General features: G+C 44.5%; 1 protein-coding gene across 4 annotated transcripts; it reads right to left on the bottom strand.

Moving 5' to 3' along the window:
- Positions 1–18,239, bottom strand: alcamb (activated leukocyte cell adhesion molecule b). 4 transcript variants are annotated; one of them, XM_076976429.1, is made up of 16 exons: positions 17,996–18,239; positions 7,797–7,903; positions 7,386–7,602; positions 7,232–7,296; positions 6,248–6,335; positions 5,988–6,164; positions 5,436–5,560; positions 5,191–5,323; positions 4,973–5,085; positions 4,716–4,842; positions 4,272–4,393; positions 3,372–3,504; positions 2,707–2,736; positions 2,184–2,298; positions 1,907–2,017; positions 1–1,525 (listed from the first exon to the last, which is right to left on the bottom strand). In XM_076976429.1, exons 1-15 carry the CDS (start codon positions 18,048–18,050, stop codon positions 1,924–1,926), a joined length of 1,701 nt encoding a protein of 566 aa, XP_076832544.1. In that variant the 5' UTR covers positions 18,051–18,239; the 3' UTR covers positions 1–1,525; positions 1,907–1,923. The 4 variants fall into 4 exon arrangements, with proteins under 4 accessions (XP_076832544.1, XP_076832543.1, XP_076832545.1 ...); XM_076976428.1 differs by having other exon boundaries at positions 2,184–2,301; positions 17,996–18,238; XM_076976430.1 differs by lacking the exon at positions 2,707–2,736 and having other exon boundaries at positions 2,184–2,301.
- Positions 18,240–20,999: the final 2,760 nt, after the last annotated feature.

Raw genomic sequence — 20,999 nt, 5'->3', positions numbered from 1 at the left:
AACAAAATGCCATCATTTGCCTTCCAGTAACAGGTGTATTTTTTTTTTTTTTTTGAGAATGTAACAAATACCATGGCTGAGTATAAAGAGCATAAATAGAACACAAAAATAACAAAACATCTGTAATATTTACACCTTTAACGCATTCATACTAGAATAGATTCAGCTCTGCTGCTGCCAAAAAAAGTGTAAATAATACTGAATCTTACTGAAAACACAAGTTTAGGGATTATTTCGTACCACTAATGTTATGTGGGTTTAACTAGGGCCACAGTCAGTTTACTTTTGAATTGTTCACATTAAGGTTTTAAATTAAGGTTTTAATCAGTCTCAAATAAAGGAGGAGGTTACATTATTCACAAATGAAAAGGCCCATATTCCACTATGCTGCCACAAGTTTGAGAATGTTTTCCTTACATGTTTATAACATAAAAGTCCCTGTTATAAATTGGTAACAGCAAGCATGTTAGAGATAGGCTTCACATCGAATCACTGGTGTTTTTCATTTTTGTCAAGCAATTAAATTCTGAGTTGTTAATACTGCAGCCTCAGAGTTCAGGTCTACATTTGTAACTTTTACTCAGTGCCCACGAACCTCAATCAATCTAGTACAACCAGAGTCAGACACACTGGATTATTGAGTCCAGATACTGATCAGATAAAAGTGGATTTCTAGAAATGTTTAACAGGAAACAAATCAGTTGTCTGTACACCTGGTTTGTATTGAGTATTCAGTACTAATTCTACTGAAAATATGGTTGATTTTCAACTTCATGATCTATGACATACTCCCGATTTAAAACAGACAGAATATCCAACGCAAAAAAGAAATAATTCACTATCATTTAATCAACATAAAATTTCCCTCAAAAATGAAAGAGTTTTAAATGCACGTTCTAGATGAATGCAGACACCTCTGTACCAAGAAAAGGCAAATCGAAATCCAAATTAAGGCAATTCATTTAAACTTAAAAAAAAAAACAACAAAAACAAAACAAAAAAATTATTTTTGAATTACTGTGACTGCCAGAACCCATACAAAACCAGTACCGTTAACAGCAGTGTAGATCAGGTACTTTGTGCAATATGATACAAAACAAACCCTGAATCAACTACAGGAGTCACAACTGACAGGGTAACACACCACTTATTCCAAAAGAAACACACCACTTATTCCAAAACCAAAATAGAAATCACAGCTTTCCTACAAATGAGGTAAAATGGCCAACGAAAAAAATAAAAAATGCTTTTATTAAAAAAAAGAAGAAGGCCCTAATCTTTTGTCAAAAGCAACAAATATTAACAGCATACTCAAGTTTCCAAACAGGTACATTAAACACATAATCCTCAGTACAGAAGATTTACAACTATACAAGGTGAATCATTTTTAAGATTTCCCTTTCACAAGAAGAAGGAGACCCATGAGACACACTGGATCAGAGGCTCATCAAACCTGATGGTCTACCACCAGCTTCCCAGGTTTGGCGCAGGTTGCAATCCTCTTGCTACAATACTGCCTCTTTTCCTGAAAACCAAGTATATCATTATATAGAAATTATCCTCCTGCAACAGTCACAGTATTATACTGACAGCAAAAGTGCATCTGCAAACAATAGAGAATTTACTGCATTACATCAGACATGTGCAGAACTACACATAAGTGTTTGTGAGCATGTGTGTGTGTGTTCCTCCGTGTGTGTGTGTGTGTGTGTGATGGTGTGTGTTCCTCCGTGTGTGTGTGTGATCCTCCATGTGTGTGTGTGTGTGATGGTGTGTGTTCCTCCGTGTGTGTGTGTGATCCTCCATGTGTGTGTGTGTGTGTGTGTGTGTGTGTGTGTGTGTGTGTGTGTGTGTGTGTGTGTGTGTGTGTGTGTGTGATCATGTGTGTGTTCCTCCATGCTCTCACCCTGGTCTCTCTGAGTTTTACACCTCTGCTTTCTGGCTCTGGTTTTCCTCCAGCTTCTTGCTCTCCTCCAGGGTTCCATCCTCCTTCTCTCCTGTTTTCCACGTTCCTTCCCTGCAGCAGAAGGAGACTGTTACATCTCCCCAACACACCCCTCACGCCACGTTCAGGAACATCACAACTTTATATATATGTGCCTGGAGTTCCAAATGTTCTCTGATGTTGAGAGCAGATTTGAGATAATTGTGTCATGTGTGGAAGGGTTTGCCTTAGTGATCACCTGGTTTTCTTCATGAAGAGCCAGTAGGTTAGACCAATAGCCAGGGCGGCCAGTAGCAGACCCACCACGATGCCCACCACCAGACGCGTCTGGTCCGTGGATCCCTCCGCCTGATCTGCTGGAGAAACAACCAACATGCAGGAGGAGATGCAAATATGTCAACGCTAAAACGAGCACATAGAGACAGAAAGGGAGACGCTTACTAATACATCCAGTAATGGTTATGCAGGAGAGACTCGGCTATGGAGATGTTCACAAACAATTAATAAAAGACTGAAAAAACATTAGGTGGTTAAAAACTGGTTCTGTCAGGATGCTGGTTAGGTCAGCTCCTCTGTTTGGTCCACCAGAGACCCCCCTCTGCCTCTCACACCAACATAATCACGACAACAACGGAGACATTTCTGATCGATACTGTATCTAAACTATTTTAGTTATGCCCAAATTGGATGAAGTCGGTTTGTAAACAACACATCATTTGCTGTTTCACAGAAGAAGTAATCATGAAACCTCTTGAACTCACCTCGTTTGTCCATTGTCACCTCGTCAAATACTGAAATCAGATATAAGATCAACAATTTGTGTGTATTTTTTGACATATTAGGTTTTAATGCAAACTGTTTATCAATGAATCAGTGGAAATTATAACAGAATATTTAGATTTACAGATTCCCTGTGACTGTCCAAGACTTTGAGCACTAGGTCTCTAGAGAAGCATGCAAACCTGTGAAAGTTGCTCAAATGCTAATAGCTAACCCGAAGCAGGAAGTGCTGAAAGTGCCCCGCCCACCCCAGCACCAGAGAGCCCGCCAAAACACAGCATCGCCGGGGCAACCGCAGCCCGGAAGCCTCTGCTGCCGGAGCCAAAGCGCATCCGGTAGCCACGGCGACCGCTCCGGAAGGATTCACGTGTTTTTTGGGGGCATGCGGAGTGAAAGCACGCGTACAGGCGACAGAGTCCAGCATCCCAACGAACCAGGAAAAGAAAGAACAGAAGAACGAGGGAGCTCCAACCGTCCTGGGTGGACCTCTCAAACGGAGGAGACGGGTCCGCTGTATCTCCACCCACGACGGTTTGAGAGCCGATATGGAGATGAACTCGGTGAAGGGGCGGGAGGCACTCGCAGGAGGGGGCGGGGGCACTCGCAGGAGGGCCCAATCAGGCGCGGCCTGTAGGCCTGTACTTACGAGTCGACACGTCAATGCTCTTTGTGTCCTGACCCAGACTGTTCACAACAGTGCAGTTCACCGTCAGATTCACCATTGGGCTGATGGTGATCTTGTGTATGACTTTCCCCTCCCCGAAGGCACTCTCCGTAGCCTGTAATTACACGAGACATGCGTTGTTTACCTTTGGTGAGCGTGTATTTCATATATAGTGCTTTATGTTATATGTGATGTGCTGCAGAACCGAATAAGTAGTGAGCCTAGACAACTCTTACTAGGTCTGGTATTGCCATGCACAGCTGTGATTGCACAATGTGCCACTGGAGGGCAGTATAGTGCCAGCAATCAATTCTCCTGATCTCTGCCTCACCACTGACACCTTAATCGACACCTCCCTACTACGCAGAGAAAGGGAAGTTGATGTGGTGATGCCCAGAAGCTGGTTTGAGATGGACCACTCTGCTCAGGCATGATGGTTTTCAGCCTGCGTCACACAGACTCAGACAGACAGGAGCCCACAGACACAAGGAAGTTGCTTGTTGCCTGTTCTTTTCAGCAAGTGCCACATTGAGAAAATTCTTATTTTCTCTGCATATATACAAGACAACTGTCACTTTTGACTACCACTCTCATGGCAAAATACTCTCCACAGCTCTGAATATGCCACATGTGTCCCACATAAAAGGATTTTGCTGTCTTTTGACACACTACCACCATGAAAGAGAGAAGTCATAAGCTTCAGCAAGCCAGTTGCAAACAAAATGTGAAGAATGTCAGCACACTGTCTGCAATACACCTTGTCTTATCTAGGGGGCGCTGCTCTAAGCCTGCAGTAATAAATAGGTCTGTTTAATAGGTCAGCGTGGTCCTGTGTGAGGGAGGGCGTGGTGTGGTGTTTGGGGAGCGGCGTTAAACCCTCACGTTGGTGCCATTGATGCTCCACAGCACAGAGGGCGCCGGAGAGCCGTGAGCCTCGCAGCTCAACACCTTAAACATGCCGTCGTCACTGCGCCGTTTGGTCAACCTGCTGATCACCGGAGGACCTGGGGGGGGGGGGGGAGGACACGTGATGAGGGACAGGAGACAGCCACACACACCACCGTGCTGGGGGGCGTCAGAAAGCTGCACACGATATTGCAGGAATATGCAGCACATAGATAGGGGGCTAAATGCTAAATGTGGACAGCTTCAGATGGTGGTGGTGGTGGTGGGGGTTGTTGCTGGACTCCTTTGGCGATGTTTGGTCATAGTTAATAGAGGTTCAAAACTTTGCACAGAATTTATTGGACCTTTTTTCAAGATGGTTTGGACAAGCACAGGAGTGCTGAAGTGACTGACGTTAGGAGCAGAGAGAGACAGCCGTACCCTGCACGGAGAGCTCAAACGAGGCTTTCTTCTCAATCCCAGCCATGGACGCCACGCACTCGTACACTCCAGAGTCTGAGAGCTTCAGCTTGCCAAACCTGGGCGCACCATTCAGTTTTGCCTTGTTCTAAAATAGAGTTTTGGATGTCAGGAACTGGTGAACAATCGCATCAAGCTACTCAGTAAAATGGGCAGTGTATGGCTAACTCACGTGAAGCACTTTTTTGTGTGTTAATTTAAATATTTGGTTATCTTACCTTTGACCAGGAGATCTGTGCCTCTCCAGATGCATTCGCCACCACAGCTGCCTCGAAGTTCTCGCCAACACGTTTAATGACGTTTCCTCTTGTTGACAGGGCAATGTCCAGATCTACAGCAGAAGAGAAAGGAAGGGAGAACATTTCAGTTCCTAACGATTCTGGATCGTTCAGAGTCGTGCGTTAGGTGAGCTGGGAAGAAGCTGCGGAGGTCTTACACATGACCACGATGCTCCTCGAGGCCGACATGGCCTCGTTGTCCAGCAGGGAGCACTTGTACTCCCCGGTGCTGGCCCGCGTGACACCCGTCAGCGTGTATGTGTCCGACTTCTCCACCGTCACCTTCTTCCCCTACAGAAGGAGGAGTGTTTAGTTTCCTAAAGAAGATCCGCCCACCTCTGAGGTCATAAAGGGCTCCAGGCTGGAAAAGGAGGAAGCACAGGTGCTAGAGGGCGGAGCTTACCTTGATGTGGAAGCTGTAGCCGGCGGGGGGCGGGTTCCCATCAGCCCTGCACTTCAGGGTCACGTTGTCTCCCTCCTTGATGGTGTCTGCTGGCGTAATGAGGAGGCTGATGTTCTCCGGGGGGTCTGTGGGGGCGGAGAGGGGAGGGACTGAGGCGCCAGAACAGAAACACACTGCGGATCTTTGCAATGCGCGAGTCAGAGACTCGATGTGAAGAGAGGAGGTTTTTTTAGAATGCTGTGGAGCTGAGGAGAGCTTTTGAAGGTCGCAGCGGGGTTAGTTTCTTCATAGTCTTGCCCCGAGGAGTCCGACAAAGCCCCATTGAACCTTCAATAGCTCTGCTCTGCGCCTTTTTGAATGCAGTACAGCCAGCCAGTAATTTCTGATAATTTCAGCCAGTTTGAGTGGAAAATGGCCTACTCTGAATTACCCACAAACATTAAACTAAGTGTGATTTGTTCACTGACGCAGGCTCTGTTTTTTTTCTATACAAACGTATCATTAGTATGATTGAAAGATATTAAACAGGCTTAGACCAGGAGAGAAACTCACAGTTGAGGACGAAGGTCACAGGGGCAGACACCAGGTCAGAGGTCAGGCTCTTATGATGGACGGCACAGGTGAACTTGGCGTTTAGGTCTCCCTTCACGGCCATATACTCCAGCTTGGAGGACGTTGACATCAGGCCGGTGGTCTTGTCCTCCTGCACGGCTGTAGTGAGCTTCACCCCTGGAATCACAAAGCTCATTATACCAACATCTCCCCCTCTAACTCCAGCCGCCGTTCCAACCTCGACCGTCTGTTCTTCGTACCTGTCTGATCAGCCAGGAGGGGAACGCCATTCTTATACCACGAGACGTTGGCCGCTGGGTATGCGTACTGTGTAGAGCACTCTCCCAGCTGACAAACACAAGAGGCATAAAGCAGGCTTAGAAAGTAAATTACGTCAGCATGTTTGACTATTGTGCAATTAACCTTAGAAAAGGATTAAAAATACAGTTATTAAGTGCAAGGGGACACTTCAAAACCAGGTACGCTATAATAGTTTTTTCATCAAGGCAAAATAACTGAGTATTCTAAAATTAAAACTATTTTATAATTCGAAGTATGCTTAACCTTTCATAAGTTGTGATTTGTAAAGATAACAGTCCTCCCTAATAACAATGCAGCGAAGCGGCTAGACTGTGTCTGTGAAGACTAGTGATCAGGGGAGCAGCCGTGTACACATGAAGATCTTTCATCAGCAACTCGACCTCAGCGAGAGAGAGTTCATTCAAAACATGACCTGACCTTATATAATTACGCCCATCTAAAAAATAAAGAAATAAAAGTCTGCATTGACCTTCTAAATCATCAAACTGCCAATAATATAGCAGACATTATCTCAGAACAAGCCGCACATTCTCTGAGGACACGCTCCGTGTTTTGTAGCCATGGTAAACAACAGTGTTTCAGGCGCTGGCCTTCAAATGCAGATAAAGACGAAAACATTCAGTCAGACAGGGCATTCAAAGCCAGCAGGACAGTGGACATGCCCTAACTGAACCCCTCACATGTAGTGAAAAGGTTCAATTTCATCCAAGTTTGCTTATTCTGCCATTTTTATTTTAAAGAAGCCAAAACTTCAAGGACACACGGCAGGCCATTCTCTGTCTGCTGCTGTCTTCACCAAGGCCGGATGCCTTCGGATTTAATCTAATGAAAGTGTAGCACAGAATTATGCGTATAAGAAAACAAGATCCCCGTCATGACATTATTACAATTTAGCAAACGTTAATAAGAAAAATCTAACATACCATTGTTAGTTTGCCAATCTCCATCTCTGTGGCTTGGTTAGTGATCGTGGGCGCAGAGGGGGTCTCTGTCAAAGAACACAATGTCGTCATACAAACGATCTAACATTTATTTCAATATATTGACTAGTGCTTTGCGTTGTCTTAGCAAACGTACTGTGAATTTTCACTTGAACAGAGTACTCAGATATGTCGTTATCATTGACAATGATGCACGTGAAGATCTTCTGATCGACTAGTTTTGCCTGGGAGATTCGCAGGCTCAGGTCTTTAGCGAGGCTGATTCTGCCCTTGAAGTCGGCGTTGTCCAACACAGAGACGTTCTTCCCCTGAGTTTTGATCAGCAGGTCGCCGGTGCTGCCGTCGTTCTTGTTCTGGGAAACAGAATTGTTTTATTTAAAAAAATAAGAAGTATGTTTAGAAGTATGAAGTAAGAAGAAGTATGTTTATACCGACAGAGGAGACTGTGAAGTGGGCTCAACGCATCACCACAGCACGACCAGAATAACAGATTAAACACGTCTCACTTTCTTTACACTTTCTAAATTCCACCTGTTGCTAAACTTACGTATTTCCATTTGGTTATGAAGATGTTCTCTGGATTGGCAATCCCGTTGTTACAAGGAATCTCAATGGCTTCCCCATACTGGCCAACCATGGTTGGATATCCTCTCACTGGAATAAACAAACAAGGTTGATAAGAATACATCTTATTCTGTCAGAATAAGGGTCAGAATAAAGGTTTACTAGACCCTCAAGCTATCTGTGCTACTGTAAACACATGATATTTGAAGGATGTAGAGTTATCGTGATAACATAAAGCTTTCAGCTGGCAGACAAGCACAAACATTAATATTCCCCATGTAATTTGAATGCTTTTGGATCATGCTAAGTGGCTACGTCTGGTTGTTAGGCAAAGCAGTCAGAAGAATTTGAATATTCAAATGAAGGTAGATCTCATGGTTGTGCAATACGCATCCAGCTCTCCCTTTCCTTCCAACTACCTGAGATTTCTGGGGCTGAATACAACTTTTCTTTTGTAAAGACAGGCATGTCACACAAATGATCACATATCTACAGTCTGGCTTCACAGAGGCGGGCTGAAAACAAAGTCAAAAAACAGCTATGAAAAAACCTTCCTTCTCCACACGAAAAAGCTCTCAAACACAAACTCACAGGGGAAATCAGACTTCCGTCTTCCTCACCCTCAATACCATTCTGGAGATGAACACATAAGCCCTGTGTTATTAAGTGCTAAAATTGGCTTCTGGAGAGCGAAATGTCCACAAAGATAAAACAGCAAATAACTTCCAAAGACCAGGGAGTGCGTGAAGTCTGCAGGAAAAGTCCAGGACTGCTGGACAGCCGGACCCCACCCAGAACCTCCACCTCAGCGGACAAAACGACACCCATAAAGGTCTGAGGTTCACCGTGTAAAGGCCATGTCAAAGTTCCATATTCTGATTCGTTCAGATGAAGAGAACTATTGCATCAAGATGAAGATGAAGACATACACTCTACAATGATATAATAATATTATAATATGCTAATATATTAATATAATAACACAATTACATATCATTATATCAGTATTAATCTTCATAATAAAAGCTTTAACATGCCTTAGGCTACGTTTCTGAATGCAGTTTTCTACCCAATTCGGTTTTTGTATTAGGAACAATGTAAACATAAATAAATGCTTGAAAAGCTTGTAATTCTGGTTTTTCCTGTTCAATCTTCACTTCAATCTTCACTGTCGCACCCACGACAGACCCAAACACAAACACTTCACCGTCTTCAGAATAGGGCTGAACGATTAATTGCATTTGCGATAATCTCGCGATATTTTAAAACACGATTCTCTAATCGCAAAGGCTGCGATTTAAACTGGTCACGTGACTTGGGAGCGAGCCGAGCCGAGGACGAACGGAGCAAACCCGAGCAGGAGGCAGGGAGGTGGAGAAGTGAAGTTAACACAGCGCACTTTAACTTGTTGCACAATGGCTTCAGGCTCGACAGAAGCTGACACAACTGAAAGTCTAATAACAAAGAGGGGCAGCACATCAGTTGTGTGGAATTACTTTGGCTTTTAAAAAGATGCTGCTCAACGTCAGGTACCCTGCAAAACGGGTAAGATAAAAAATTGCAATTAGATTATTTTCCAAAATCGTTCAGCCCTACTTCAGAATTCTGATGAGACAAACACGTCCCAGTCCCCACTCGTCCCTGACGAGGGTCCGTCTGTGTCAGCACCACCAAAGTCAAAGTCTACAACTGTGGCTTTTATTCAAGATACTGATATCATGTATCAGAAATCCCAAAATGCTGAAGAATGAAGTTGGCAGATCAAAAGGATCAGGATCAAGATCAGTAGTTGATCTGGATCAGTTGATCTGGATCATGAGTTGATCTGGATCAGTTGATCTGGATCATGAGTTGATCTGGATCAGTTGATCTGGATCAGTTGATCTGGACCATGAGTTGATTCGGATCAGTTACCCTATAGATTCAAGCAAACTCTCACTGTGAAACTGGTTTTTGTTTTCAAAACGTGCATTTTAAACCAAAACCATGGAATGTCTGATTGCCCTTATTCAAAATTATGTGAACACAGATGGTTGTGTGAACATTATGATAGGTGTGTGAGTGCAGACATTCAGACAACTCTGTCATTTCTACCATGAGAGGTTTCCTGCTTGAAGGTTTGCACCTGTACGGACTTGTTGCAAAACAGGTATTAGTTTGTGTAAAAGTATTTATCTGATCACTGAACTACACTTGAAGGTGAAGAGTTCTTAACTTTCTCATCCACGCTATCAGTTCAGTCTGCTGTGTTTTGTTTACATGTGACCTTTTTCAGAACCTCTACAAAAGCCACTTGAGATGGTTTATAAGGGATTAATTAATAAAGGATTAGTTAATAAGGGATTAGCAAACTCAGCTGTGAAAACGGTCACAAATCAGAACAGAAAAGGCACAAACACAAACTCATTCTCTGATTTTTTTTAGATGCTTACAAAAATGTAAACACACTTCTTTTTGTTAAAAATACAACTTTCCCCTTTCATGTTTCTGTCCCTATAGTTTGCTTGATTTGCTTTGCTGCTAGTCCCAGATTGGTAAAAGACCCATCCGAGCAGAATTGCTAGGCAACAGCTGTCTATTATCTGCATGTGTTTATAATAGTCTATCTGCTGCCTGGATGCCATGGTCAGTCATGCCCTAGAAGACGTCCCCTCCATCTAATCTCACTCAACAAACACGACATTCGGTGGCACCTACATTAGAGAAGAGAGTAAACACCAGATGAACACACAAACAGCAGAGACAGGGAGGCGTTGTGTGGCCTCCACAGAGCTGATGAGCAGGTGAAAGAAACACTGACTCCGCCCACAACATTACGGCATTAGCGCATCATCTGGAAACATCAGGTCTGTTGTGCTCTGATTCGCTCACACAATGATTCCGCATATCATTACTTGCCCCAGTTCAGTTGACCAACCACGGTATTAGGTATTAGATCCGTTAACCGGTGCTGTAGTCTCAAATTGCCTGACCTCAGTGAAACATTAAAACAGCCAATACTCTTCTGGAACGTCCTATTACGTAGGAATGTCTCCACAGTCCTTATGTCCTCTCTGTTTTTTTCACATTGCTATCTTCATACATCATGCTAACTTTTATCACTTTAGTGATTTATTGAAATGATAAATTATCTCATGAAGACTAAAAATCCCATTTTGACTAATTAAACATTTAAAGCAATAATTAGTTATTTGGATATTGATTAATAAATACATTAAAAAATCATTTCACCATTAAGGATTCTGCAAGGCTGTAATGGGCTGCCACTCAGAGGTAGGAAGTGCTTTTAGGGAGATCCCGGATGTTACAGCCATTAGCCACAGAGCACACAGTACGTCTGGCTGGGTGTGTGTCTCTAATAAAGAGAGGTCAAGTTCATTATAGCATGCCACCATTTTAAGGGGATGACACACAGCAGAGGAATTGATTTAGAGTCCCTATTACTTCCACAAATGTTCTCCTCTACTCAAGCCAACATAGCAAGTGCCATTAAAGCTCCTTAAAAATGACGTAAATTAACGTCTACAAATGGCCATGACGGACCACTACACTGAAAACCAGACCCTGTGAGCAGGCGGAAAGCTGAGTGCTCTCTGGAATCACCTCCATTACGCTCTAAATTATGGATTTGATGGGAAGAACCCCCCAGGGGCCCTGGAGGATGTTGAGATATGACAGGCCTGTCATGACGAAGCCCATACCTGACCCTAAAGATGCACCAGCAGCTCTCCTTACCAAGCAGCCATTAAACCAGATAGAGAAGCATTAACAAAATACAGCCAAGAAGCTTCCAGTAGTCCATTAGCTTATACCACAATTTACAATCTAGGGTTATGACCGAGTTTACATTCCACCGTCCGTGGGAAGAGTCCAGATTAACTCATGCTGACAGTTTTGTATCATACTGCGCTGGAAGCTTCGTCACAGACACCACATAAGGATTTCGATGTGCATGTCCAATCTCCTGTTATTTTTGGTTTGATCCCAAGTCATCACAAACGGAGAGGGAAGAGTTTCTTCAGTTGTGGCAGAAGTCATGGTCATTTCTTTATCACTGGATGAGTGTGTGTGAACACTGAGTGTGCAGGCTGTGTGTGTGTGTGTGTGTGTGTGTGTGTGTGTGTGTGTGTGTGTGTGTGTGTGTGTGTGTGTGTGTGTGTGTGTGTGTGAACACTGAGTGTGCAGGCTGTGTGTGTGTGTGTGTGAACACTGAGTGTGCAGGCTGTGTGTGTGTGTGTGTGTGTGTGTGTGTGTGTGTGTGTGTGTGTGTGTGTGTGTGTGTGTGTGTGTGTGAACACTGAGTGTGCAGGCTGTGTGTGTGTGTGTGTGTGTGTTTGAATTCTGACAGTGTTTGAATTTGAAGTGTATGTGAATTCCGGAGTCTTGCATAGTCTCTGGAGCTCAAGCATTATGGGTCATGTAGGGGTCTGCTTTTGGTGGTGGTGGTGGTGGTGGTGGTGGTGGGGGGGGGGGGGGGGGGGGGGGCTGGGGGGGTTATCTGCTAATTTGAGCTGGTGTGGAGAGTTGGAGAAACCCAGCCCACAGATCAGCCCTGCACACAGCCGCTTTCACGGAGCACCGTGTAGTCCAGTGGCGTGAGAGACAAGACCGCCGTTAGCTGGACAAACAAAAGCTGTGCAAATATTAATCTCAGAGCAACCTGCACGAATCACCCCCCCCCCCCCCCCCCCCCCGCAGCACAGAAGCGCTCTCCCAAAACATCAGTCTGTTTCTATTCATAACAGCTCCTGAATTATAATTCATCCAACCTCCGAGTGCGTGCTGCGCTGGTCCAAACACTCGAGCAAAGAAAAATGTCCTTCCTAGTCAGTCTAGGGCCTGACCAGATGCAAGACAGCTGGATTCAAGCAGGTCATAAACTGTCTATGGCACCTTGATCTTCCCTTAGTGGTAGTCTGCATGCATAAATGTGCAAAGAACCCCCACAAACGTCTACAGTGTTAGCACACTGCAGGCGGGTGTGGCAGGCTCCTTCACCTATTCTCAAGCAGTCATCTAAATTACGATCTCAAAGAGATTTGGTTTCATGATTAAAGAGGGATCTTCAGTTTGAAGATTAAAGAGTTCATTAAACGACCTTCACTATAAGGCGTGTAGGAGGAGACACGTCCGTGGAAATGCTGGCGTTAAACTGGCCTAGTTTACAATACTGTAAATGAGTAACTTTTTACAGCTAAACCTTTTGGCTCATATGAAGGAAATGCAAGCAAGGAATACACCATTCAAAATGCGACAGGCTCCGGCTCTGCTTAGAGGCCAAAGGACAGCAGAGAGGCAGAGAGTCGTGGGGGGGGGGGGGGGGGGGGGGGGCGTGCAGAGAGAGCTCACCTGGAACAGGTGTGCCTGACACAAATCCACAGAGGCCAGCCTGTTCCGGCCTGCATGCTACAAGCAAAGGCAACATCAAAGTAGCTCCAAATAAAGGCTGATCCCCACCTGCAGTCTGCCACCCCCTTTACCAACCACAAAAGACCTGAGCTTCAGATTAGAGTCTCCTCCACCGAGCCCTGGCCTCTGTTCACACGCGCATGCTGCACAGAGACGTCGAACTCACACACGACACCAGAGAAGAACAACGCGGGTGGCTGAAATGACACAGCACAGACCTGCACAGAGTCTAGTGCCAGCGAGGGCGTTGTTGGGGTTTACCAGTCCACGGGAGCGAGGCGAGACGTGTCACTCAGGACACAGTTACGACACCTGGGGTGTTGCCATCACTATCAGTTCTGTGAGCTGAGCTTTGTCAGAGATTGTGTAGGAGGGGGTTGAGTGGGTGTAAGTTGATTATTGGCCTGTTGGAAGTTAAAGGATGCAGTTTTTTTCCTGAACTATCTGAATGGGAACCTGTCTGACAAGTAAATAAAACTAACATTTGAATTTCAGTTTTTCTAAATCAAGTTAGGCAGGGCTTTTTGGGACATTTTGTAAATCTATAAATTATTCTAACTGTGTAGAATAATGAAGCCTGTTAACTGTTTTGGTTTATTCTCACATAATCTGATGACACTGTAGATTATCAAAAAACATCCATCCATCCTTTATCTTTACCTGCTAGTAGGGGTCACGGGGTATCAAAAAACAAACAAACAAACAACAAAACACAGACCATATTTGTCATCAGATAGCAGGCAGGCCCAGGGTGTGGGTTCCATCTCTCGAAAGACTTGGCAGATGATAAAAAATTATAATAATACGTCCAATGTGACTAAAGCACACGTATGCTTAAAGAAACCATGTTTTGGGAGAAGACAGTCCAATTGCCGTGTGGGTTGGAGCACTAAACCTCAACACTGTGATAGCCAGACAAGAGACGGAACTCGGCAACACGTTCACAAAAGGAATCAGTGTCTATTCACGGCTCACAAAACACAGAACACACACACTACCCTCTCAAGAGTTGGTCCCATTGAATCAGCCCTTGACTCTGACAGCTATTTCTGTCCTATTACAATCCTGAAACTCAAAGGTCACCATAATCCAGTTGAATTACAGCGCTAAAAGGTGATTATACGTATTCATATTTTAAACCTTTGGCAATCTATTCAGCAACTGCTGCTGTGAAGTAATAGCTTTTGAGCTGAAACACATAACGGCTCACAGCAGCGCCGAGATCTGCGGCGCACAGCAGAGAATAATGACCAACTTCCTCCATACGGTTCAGTCAAAGGACCTCGGAGAAAAATATACAACGTTGACTTTTCATTGGCCATAAAAGCTGGAATCTAGTCACCCGTAACGTTTACAACAAATCTAATTTCTTTCTCAAGAATATTTTTTTTGATTTTAACTGAATTTTAAATACATTTAAATATTTTAAATTAAATATCCAACTCAGAAATTATATAAAGACATTCCTTAAAAGTCTAAGAAAATTCTAGAAAACGTTAACAAAGCTAACATTGACTAAGAATTGGTGGATTCCGACACATCCCAACCAGGATTCGGTAAGATATACGGCACTGTTGTTTACCATCAGCTGGTGCATGCCAAGATACTGCGAAAAAACAACAAATCCAAAGCCATTTGCCATTTGCTGTTAGCAGTGGCAATCAAAATAGCTCCTCCCCCTGTCCCACAGTGGAGAGGTCTCCACCAACAGGTGCAGGGAGGGGCCATCACATTACTATAAACCGAAAAGGACAGAAACACGTACGTGTTCCAGCCACTTTGCCTCTCACAGAATGCAAATGCTTCTCATTGAATATTTCAGGTATTTGAGAGCGTTCGAATGGTGAACGCAGCAGTGGGAGCTACAGTTGTTATTCAGATGAGACCCACTGTCTTTCAGGGACACGCAGTGTTGTGAAAGAAGAAGACGCGGAGCTGATTACCCCGTCTCAGCGGGACGCAGGCGGCAAGCGGGAGTGCTTATTTACAGCTGGGGAGGACACCCGGGGAGACGTCGTGATCGTACACGCATCACTTAATAAATAAAAAAGGGAGGGGGGGGTGTGACACTGTGGCTGGCAGGGGTCCATGCAAGATTTTGAGGGCACTGTATAACAAAATGGGGGAGGAGCAACCTGAGGCATTGTCCCGCCCCCCGGGTGGAGCCCCACAAGCACCAGGAGGCTCCAGAAAGCCAAAGCTAGCTTCATGCATGTCAATGGAGGACATTCCTGCAGGAACAGAGGTCCACAGCTAGGGACCCGGCACTGTCCCTTTCCCGCTCGTAAAAAACAACGGGTCCCCTCCTCTCCCAACACAAAACAACTTTGTTCCTTTGTTTGCCTGATAACAGATAAAGTGTTTCTTAGGTGGAGCTGATGGAGCAGCTAGCGGGTGGGGGTTGGGAAACCTGAGGAGCGCAAAATGTGAAATATCAAAACAGAGTTCACAGCTCTGCGGAAAACATTTTTATTTTTGAGCTGTCTGAGTCTTAACCTTTTTAACTTCAAAGTGATAAAGCTTTGAACAAAAAAACAAAAAAAAAAACAAAACCAATCCACCTCCTTTCCTGCTTAAAAATATATTGCTTACGGGCAAGAGAAACAAAGCCATTCTGAACCTCATAATAAAGACACACCTGAAAACACAAAGGCATTTCACATTACCCAACAAATGCACCTTTTCATAATGTAAGAAAACAGCTTTCATCAATAAAATCAATGGAATATATGCTTAAAACACCAAAACCATTATTTTATTGTGAATACATTACAAGTATTATGTTTCCCAATGTAGAAAACGAGATTATCAGTATTTGGGAGTTCTGGAAAATAGAATCCAGATTTGCACTGCATACAGAATGTGACTGTGATAATGTGGAGTTTGCAGTATACAAACACACTGCAGAATCCTTGATGTGGTTCAATTATTTTAGCCCCATACCCAGGATCACAGTAAAAGAAGCAATACACCAATATAAACACAGAACAACTCACGTGGAGTGTCTGGGGTTGATCAGGACGTTTACAGCACGCACACACACGCACACAAACCAACAACAACAAATAAATAGAGGGCTCATTTGCATATTGCTTTCTTCAGTTGCGTCTGTATCATAATGGCCAGTATTGCAATAATGATTTACAGATGATATCCTGCACATGCCCAGCAGCACGTTTCTTTCACACCTTCTACCAAAAAAACCAGCCAACAGCTTCTATAGGGCAGCGAGGGAGATGTGAGAGATGAAGCAGCTAAACGCCCTTTGGAAGGAGAACAGACTCTGAGGGAAGATTAAACGGACCCACGGCAAAAACATACAGCACGGTGCAAACAAACAACTCTTGCCATGCATGTTGTCTGAAAGGCAGCGTTACACACACCCTCGGCACACACCACTCAGCAAAGCAGGACGATCCCAGCAGCCGAGCGAGTACTGGCAGGTGTGATGTGTGCTGGTGGTGTGTGTTCTGGGTGGACTGGGGGAGGGGAGACGGGCTGGCAATGCACTAAGAACACAAACCAGATGCCTCTCTCAGGACGAGGCTGTTTGCCAGGGGCGTTATCTGGTCTGGTAGGACTCACAGTCCCACAGGACCTTACTTACAGTCGCAAATGTTTAGCAAAATGTAACTTCCCAGCCTGACGTTTAACTGGTCTAATAGTTTAACTGGTTATCAGAGATCGGACAATGAACTACAAGTTACAAGACGCATGGATTGACCCGGAGCATTTTAGGCCACCATGCTCTAAATAAGTAACTCACGCTTATCAGCGAAGGTCAGAGCGAATCCCCTGAACCTCAGCGACAACCCACCGGCCGCAGCAGGTGAGGGGCTTTTGACTCGCTGAGGGAGAGCAAAGCCATCCGACTGGTTGGTGTTCTACCTCACACAGCTGCTCGGCAAGACGATCCAGCAAACCAGTACCAACCTGACCGCTTCACCCACTCAGGGCTGACCGAAAGGGCCTTCTCCTGTTTTCTACCAGACACATGGGTGCGCAGTCTGCTCCTAACAGCCTTTCAGACACTGGGCACTTATGGTGGCAAAAGTGATGATGAAGAGCATAATGATGAAGACTATGATGATTTTCGTGGTGACCATGATTATGGTGTATAACATGATATTCGGATCAGAAGCTGTTCTGTATTCGAGCCTGCAGGAGAGAAAGCAACGCCTCTCTTATTCCAACCCTCCTACTGTCTCAGTCTCTCCCCACCTCCTTCTCTCCGGCACACACAAACCTGGCAAAGGGATTTACACAGAATGTGTACAAGGATTTGAAGCAAAAATACAGCACCATTAACGTCAGTTTTAAAACTATAAAAAAAAGTGCAAAGCTTTTAGATTTTAAACTGATTCACCCGAGTCTGAGTATCTGTGTATACTCATCAAACTGGTGAAATTGGTGAGGGGTTCATTTAATCTTATCGGACTGTGCTAAATTGGAAAAGGTTTCCCTTCGTCTTATCTTTACCGTCTTGAACTGGCGTTGTTATCGAGCCACAGGATTAGATTTTTTTCGACTTTGTACCTATACAGAAACCAGTTCAACTTAGACTCCCCTGTGACATTTTAACATGAACTGTGTTCATTCAGAATACCAGCTGCAGCTTTTCAGGTTAAACCTGCTGTGTAAAACATGCTCCACGCGTCTGTCTTTCAGTTAAGATTCCCATTATCATTTAACCAGTGCATGCAACAGTGGAAACCCACCAGCACCTGAGAAAGAAGAGAAACTACTTGTACGTTCATAAACGAACGACGTTACCTTGATGGAACAGGGATACGAGGAGTAAACCCGCAAAGAAGGCGCTCAAACGCATCCTGGCACAAGTGTGTGACCCCTGAACCGAGTCTGGACCCTCGGATGTCCTCGCTGTGTCCGTGTCCTGCAGAACAAGCCGCGCGCGTCCGCCAGTTCAAACTTCTCGAGCCGTTAGCACGTGCGTCTCAGGTCCCGACTGCGCCCGCTTCTCCCTCTACAAGCGGTGATCGCGCGCCGCGGGGAGGCTGTGCGGGGCTGCGCGAGGCTCCGCCCGCAACGCCACGCGCGCGCCCCTCACGCGCGCCCAACGCGCGCCTCACCTTCCCTGCGCAGAATTCCTCTCCACACAGAAGTTGCGCCACCTGCCAGGTGCTTTAAATGCACTTCTAATGTCTCGTTGTGTCTTTTGTGTGTCCTGCGATGATGCAACTATTTTTTAAAAACATCGCTTAGTGTCCATTTCACTGACCACACACATTGTGAAGAAATTAACAATTAATCATTTGTGCGTTCACGGACGTACTTGTGTTATTCTTTCTATGGGAATACATAGTTAACGTACAATTTTAGAGCCTAGTGTGATTAGGGTGACATTAGATAAAAGAATAGTAACATCTCAGCAGGTGTTAGAGTGTTAATCTGTGCTCTTTCTCTCTCTCTCCACTATCACCTTTTACTATTTACATTTTATAGCCGTTATCGGCCGAACCCCCCCCCCCCCCCCTTCCGCCCCCCGCCTCCCTATTCACAGAGGCGCGCGGGGTGGGGCGTGCTCGCGCCATATGCACGCGGTCCTCGGGACAATGTGAAACCACGTCGGTGGAGAAAGGCAGAGAATGTCCCACTTATTATGAGAGATAAGAGAAACCCTGGTGCATTCCTGCATATTCGCTCTGTACTAGTGTAAAGTTCAGTGGTTAAAGTTGACGAGGATGGTGGCCACAGAGTTCACACGAGCCTCGTGAACCGTGTGTGAAGGTTTTCCCGCAGTACCACAGACATGAACATAAGCCCAACAGGATGAACGCGAGGTATCGGTGAGGCCCACAGACACCTCATTACGTCCCAGAGAGAGAGGGGGCTGCGGGAGAGGACTGGAGACATGTGTCCCCTTAATGGCCAACTCAGTGTCAGGCAAAACTCTAAAGCAAACATGCTTCATTAGTTCATGTTACCCAACTTTGAGAACACTAAAACATTTGACTAGACTTCAGTGTCCTCAGCTCTTATCGTGTTATCATATGTAAAAAGTCATTGCGTGCTAACCTGCAGAGTTAATTAAAGGAACCGTTAAAAACGATTCGTTTTATTCTATATGCTTGTTGACAAGTGGATTAGTTTCGTCATACTTTAATTTTGTGTTTTGTGTCAAGCTGACCTCAACAGACGTGAAACCCGTGGGAACTGTTTTGCTTTAAAGCATTACGTTGACATTCTAGTAATGTAATTAGCCTCTCTGAGGATAATATCGGGAAGATACAAAGGCAAATTCGGTGATTGGAGATGATTAGAGAAATATCAAAGACATGCCAGCAAAATTCAATATTCTCTCCTCTTCAAGATCTGTCCCACAGAAAACGTTTGAAGCTGAACCTCAGTGTGTTGTCTTCAGTTTTTCAGAGGCTGAATATCAACAAATTGTCCTAAAGAGTGTCTGTGTCGTGATATTTCCACTTGCCAATTACAAATTCATCAAGGTAATTTAACCTGCAAAAAGTAAAATTGTTTTTACAGACTACAAATAATTAAAACCCTGAGCAGCACGTCCAGTGTATGTCCGGTGTATAAACTCATCATCCAGTTACTTGGGCTGTGGTTTCCCTCTGATCATCAAAATAAAAATATTTTTGTTTAAATATGTTTCAGAAAGATGTTACAACTTAGCAAGATTGAACTCTTGACAGATTTCTGACAGATCTTGATTAAGCTGGGGGTAAAGAGAGGCTTTGGTGTTGGGGTCCTCAAAACCCTTAAAAAAAGTCTGACTTATCAATGTCATTAAGATGACATTTTCATTAGCACCTGTATTTTTAAGTTTTGTTTTATGCCCAGTCTTCCCCACTGCGTGATGTCTCGTGTGTTCTTATGTGACTCTGTTAATAGATGTAGGAAAGGTGTTGACAGTGATAATGGAAAAGTGGAGGATATGACGACACCACTCAGGGAGAAGAAGCTCTCATTACATCAGCATATACAGCAGCACCACCAGACCACCAGCCCCTTCTCCACTCAATCTACAAGAAAAACCAAGAGAAAACAAGCTGTCAGTCTCTGGATTGTAGCTGTTTCTTTTCTAGACAGCCATATCCTAGTTCAGATGAATGACCATGTGAAGAACCCTTCATTTATTTTTTTCTACCCTTCTGATTATTTTTTAATGGCAAAAATCACTGTAAGATTTCCGATAACTGGGAACTAAGACCACATCTTAGAGGAAGCACTGATACACACACACACACACACACACACACACACACACACACACACACACACACACACACACACACACACACACACACACACAGTCTTGGCCTCTTCAAGCTGCCGTGCCACAGTGAATTGGCGAAGTTTTGCTGAAGTTTCTCCAGCACAGTCTGATGGTGTGGAGGTCTTCCACACGCTAGTAACATCAGAGAGATCCCAGGACCTCCTGCTCTAATCCAGCTGAACGCTGTTCCATGGCTGTCTCCTGCCCCACAGTCTTCTCTGTGTTGTCCACCAGCAAAACACATGAACATTTTAATGAGCAATGTGTTCAGACATGGCTGAGAACACACAGCTGTTGGCATCAAGGTTGAGTTCACATATAAATAATAATCTTATTACTTTTTGGTGGTTATAACAAAACACGCTCAGATGCTCACAGAGTGTTGGTTAATGACACTTATACAGTATATTTTTCTACGATTTTGTCATAGTACACAAGAAAACAATTCAGTGAAAGAAATGACAGTGTGTTGAAGAAGGTGTGGGTGGAGGTGTGGGTGGAGGGTGGTGTCATCTTGTG

Source organism: Brachyhypopomus gauderio, chromosome 16, assembly GCF_052324685.1.
Source record: "Brachyhypopomus gauderio isolate BG-103 chromosome 16, BGAUD_0.2, whole genome shotgun sequence".
NCBI lineage: Eukaryota > Metazoa > Chordata > Actinopteri > Gymnotiformes > Hypopomidae > Brachyhypopomus > Brachyhypopomus gauderio.
Note: the sequence above shows the minus strand (reverse complement) of the source record. Positions and strands in the feature narration are given on the sequence as shown.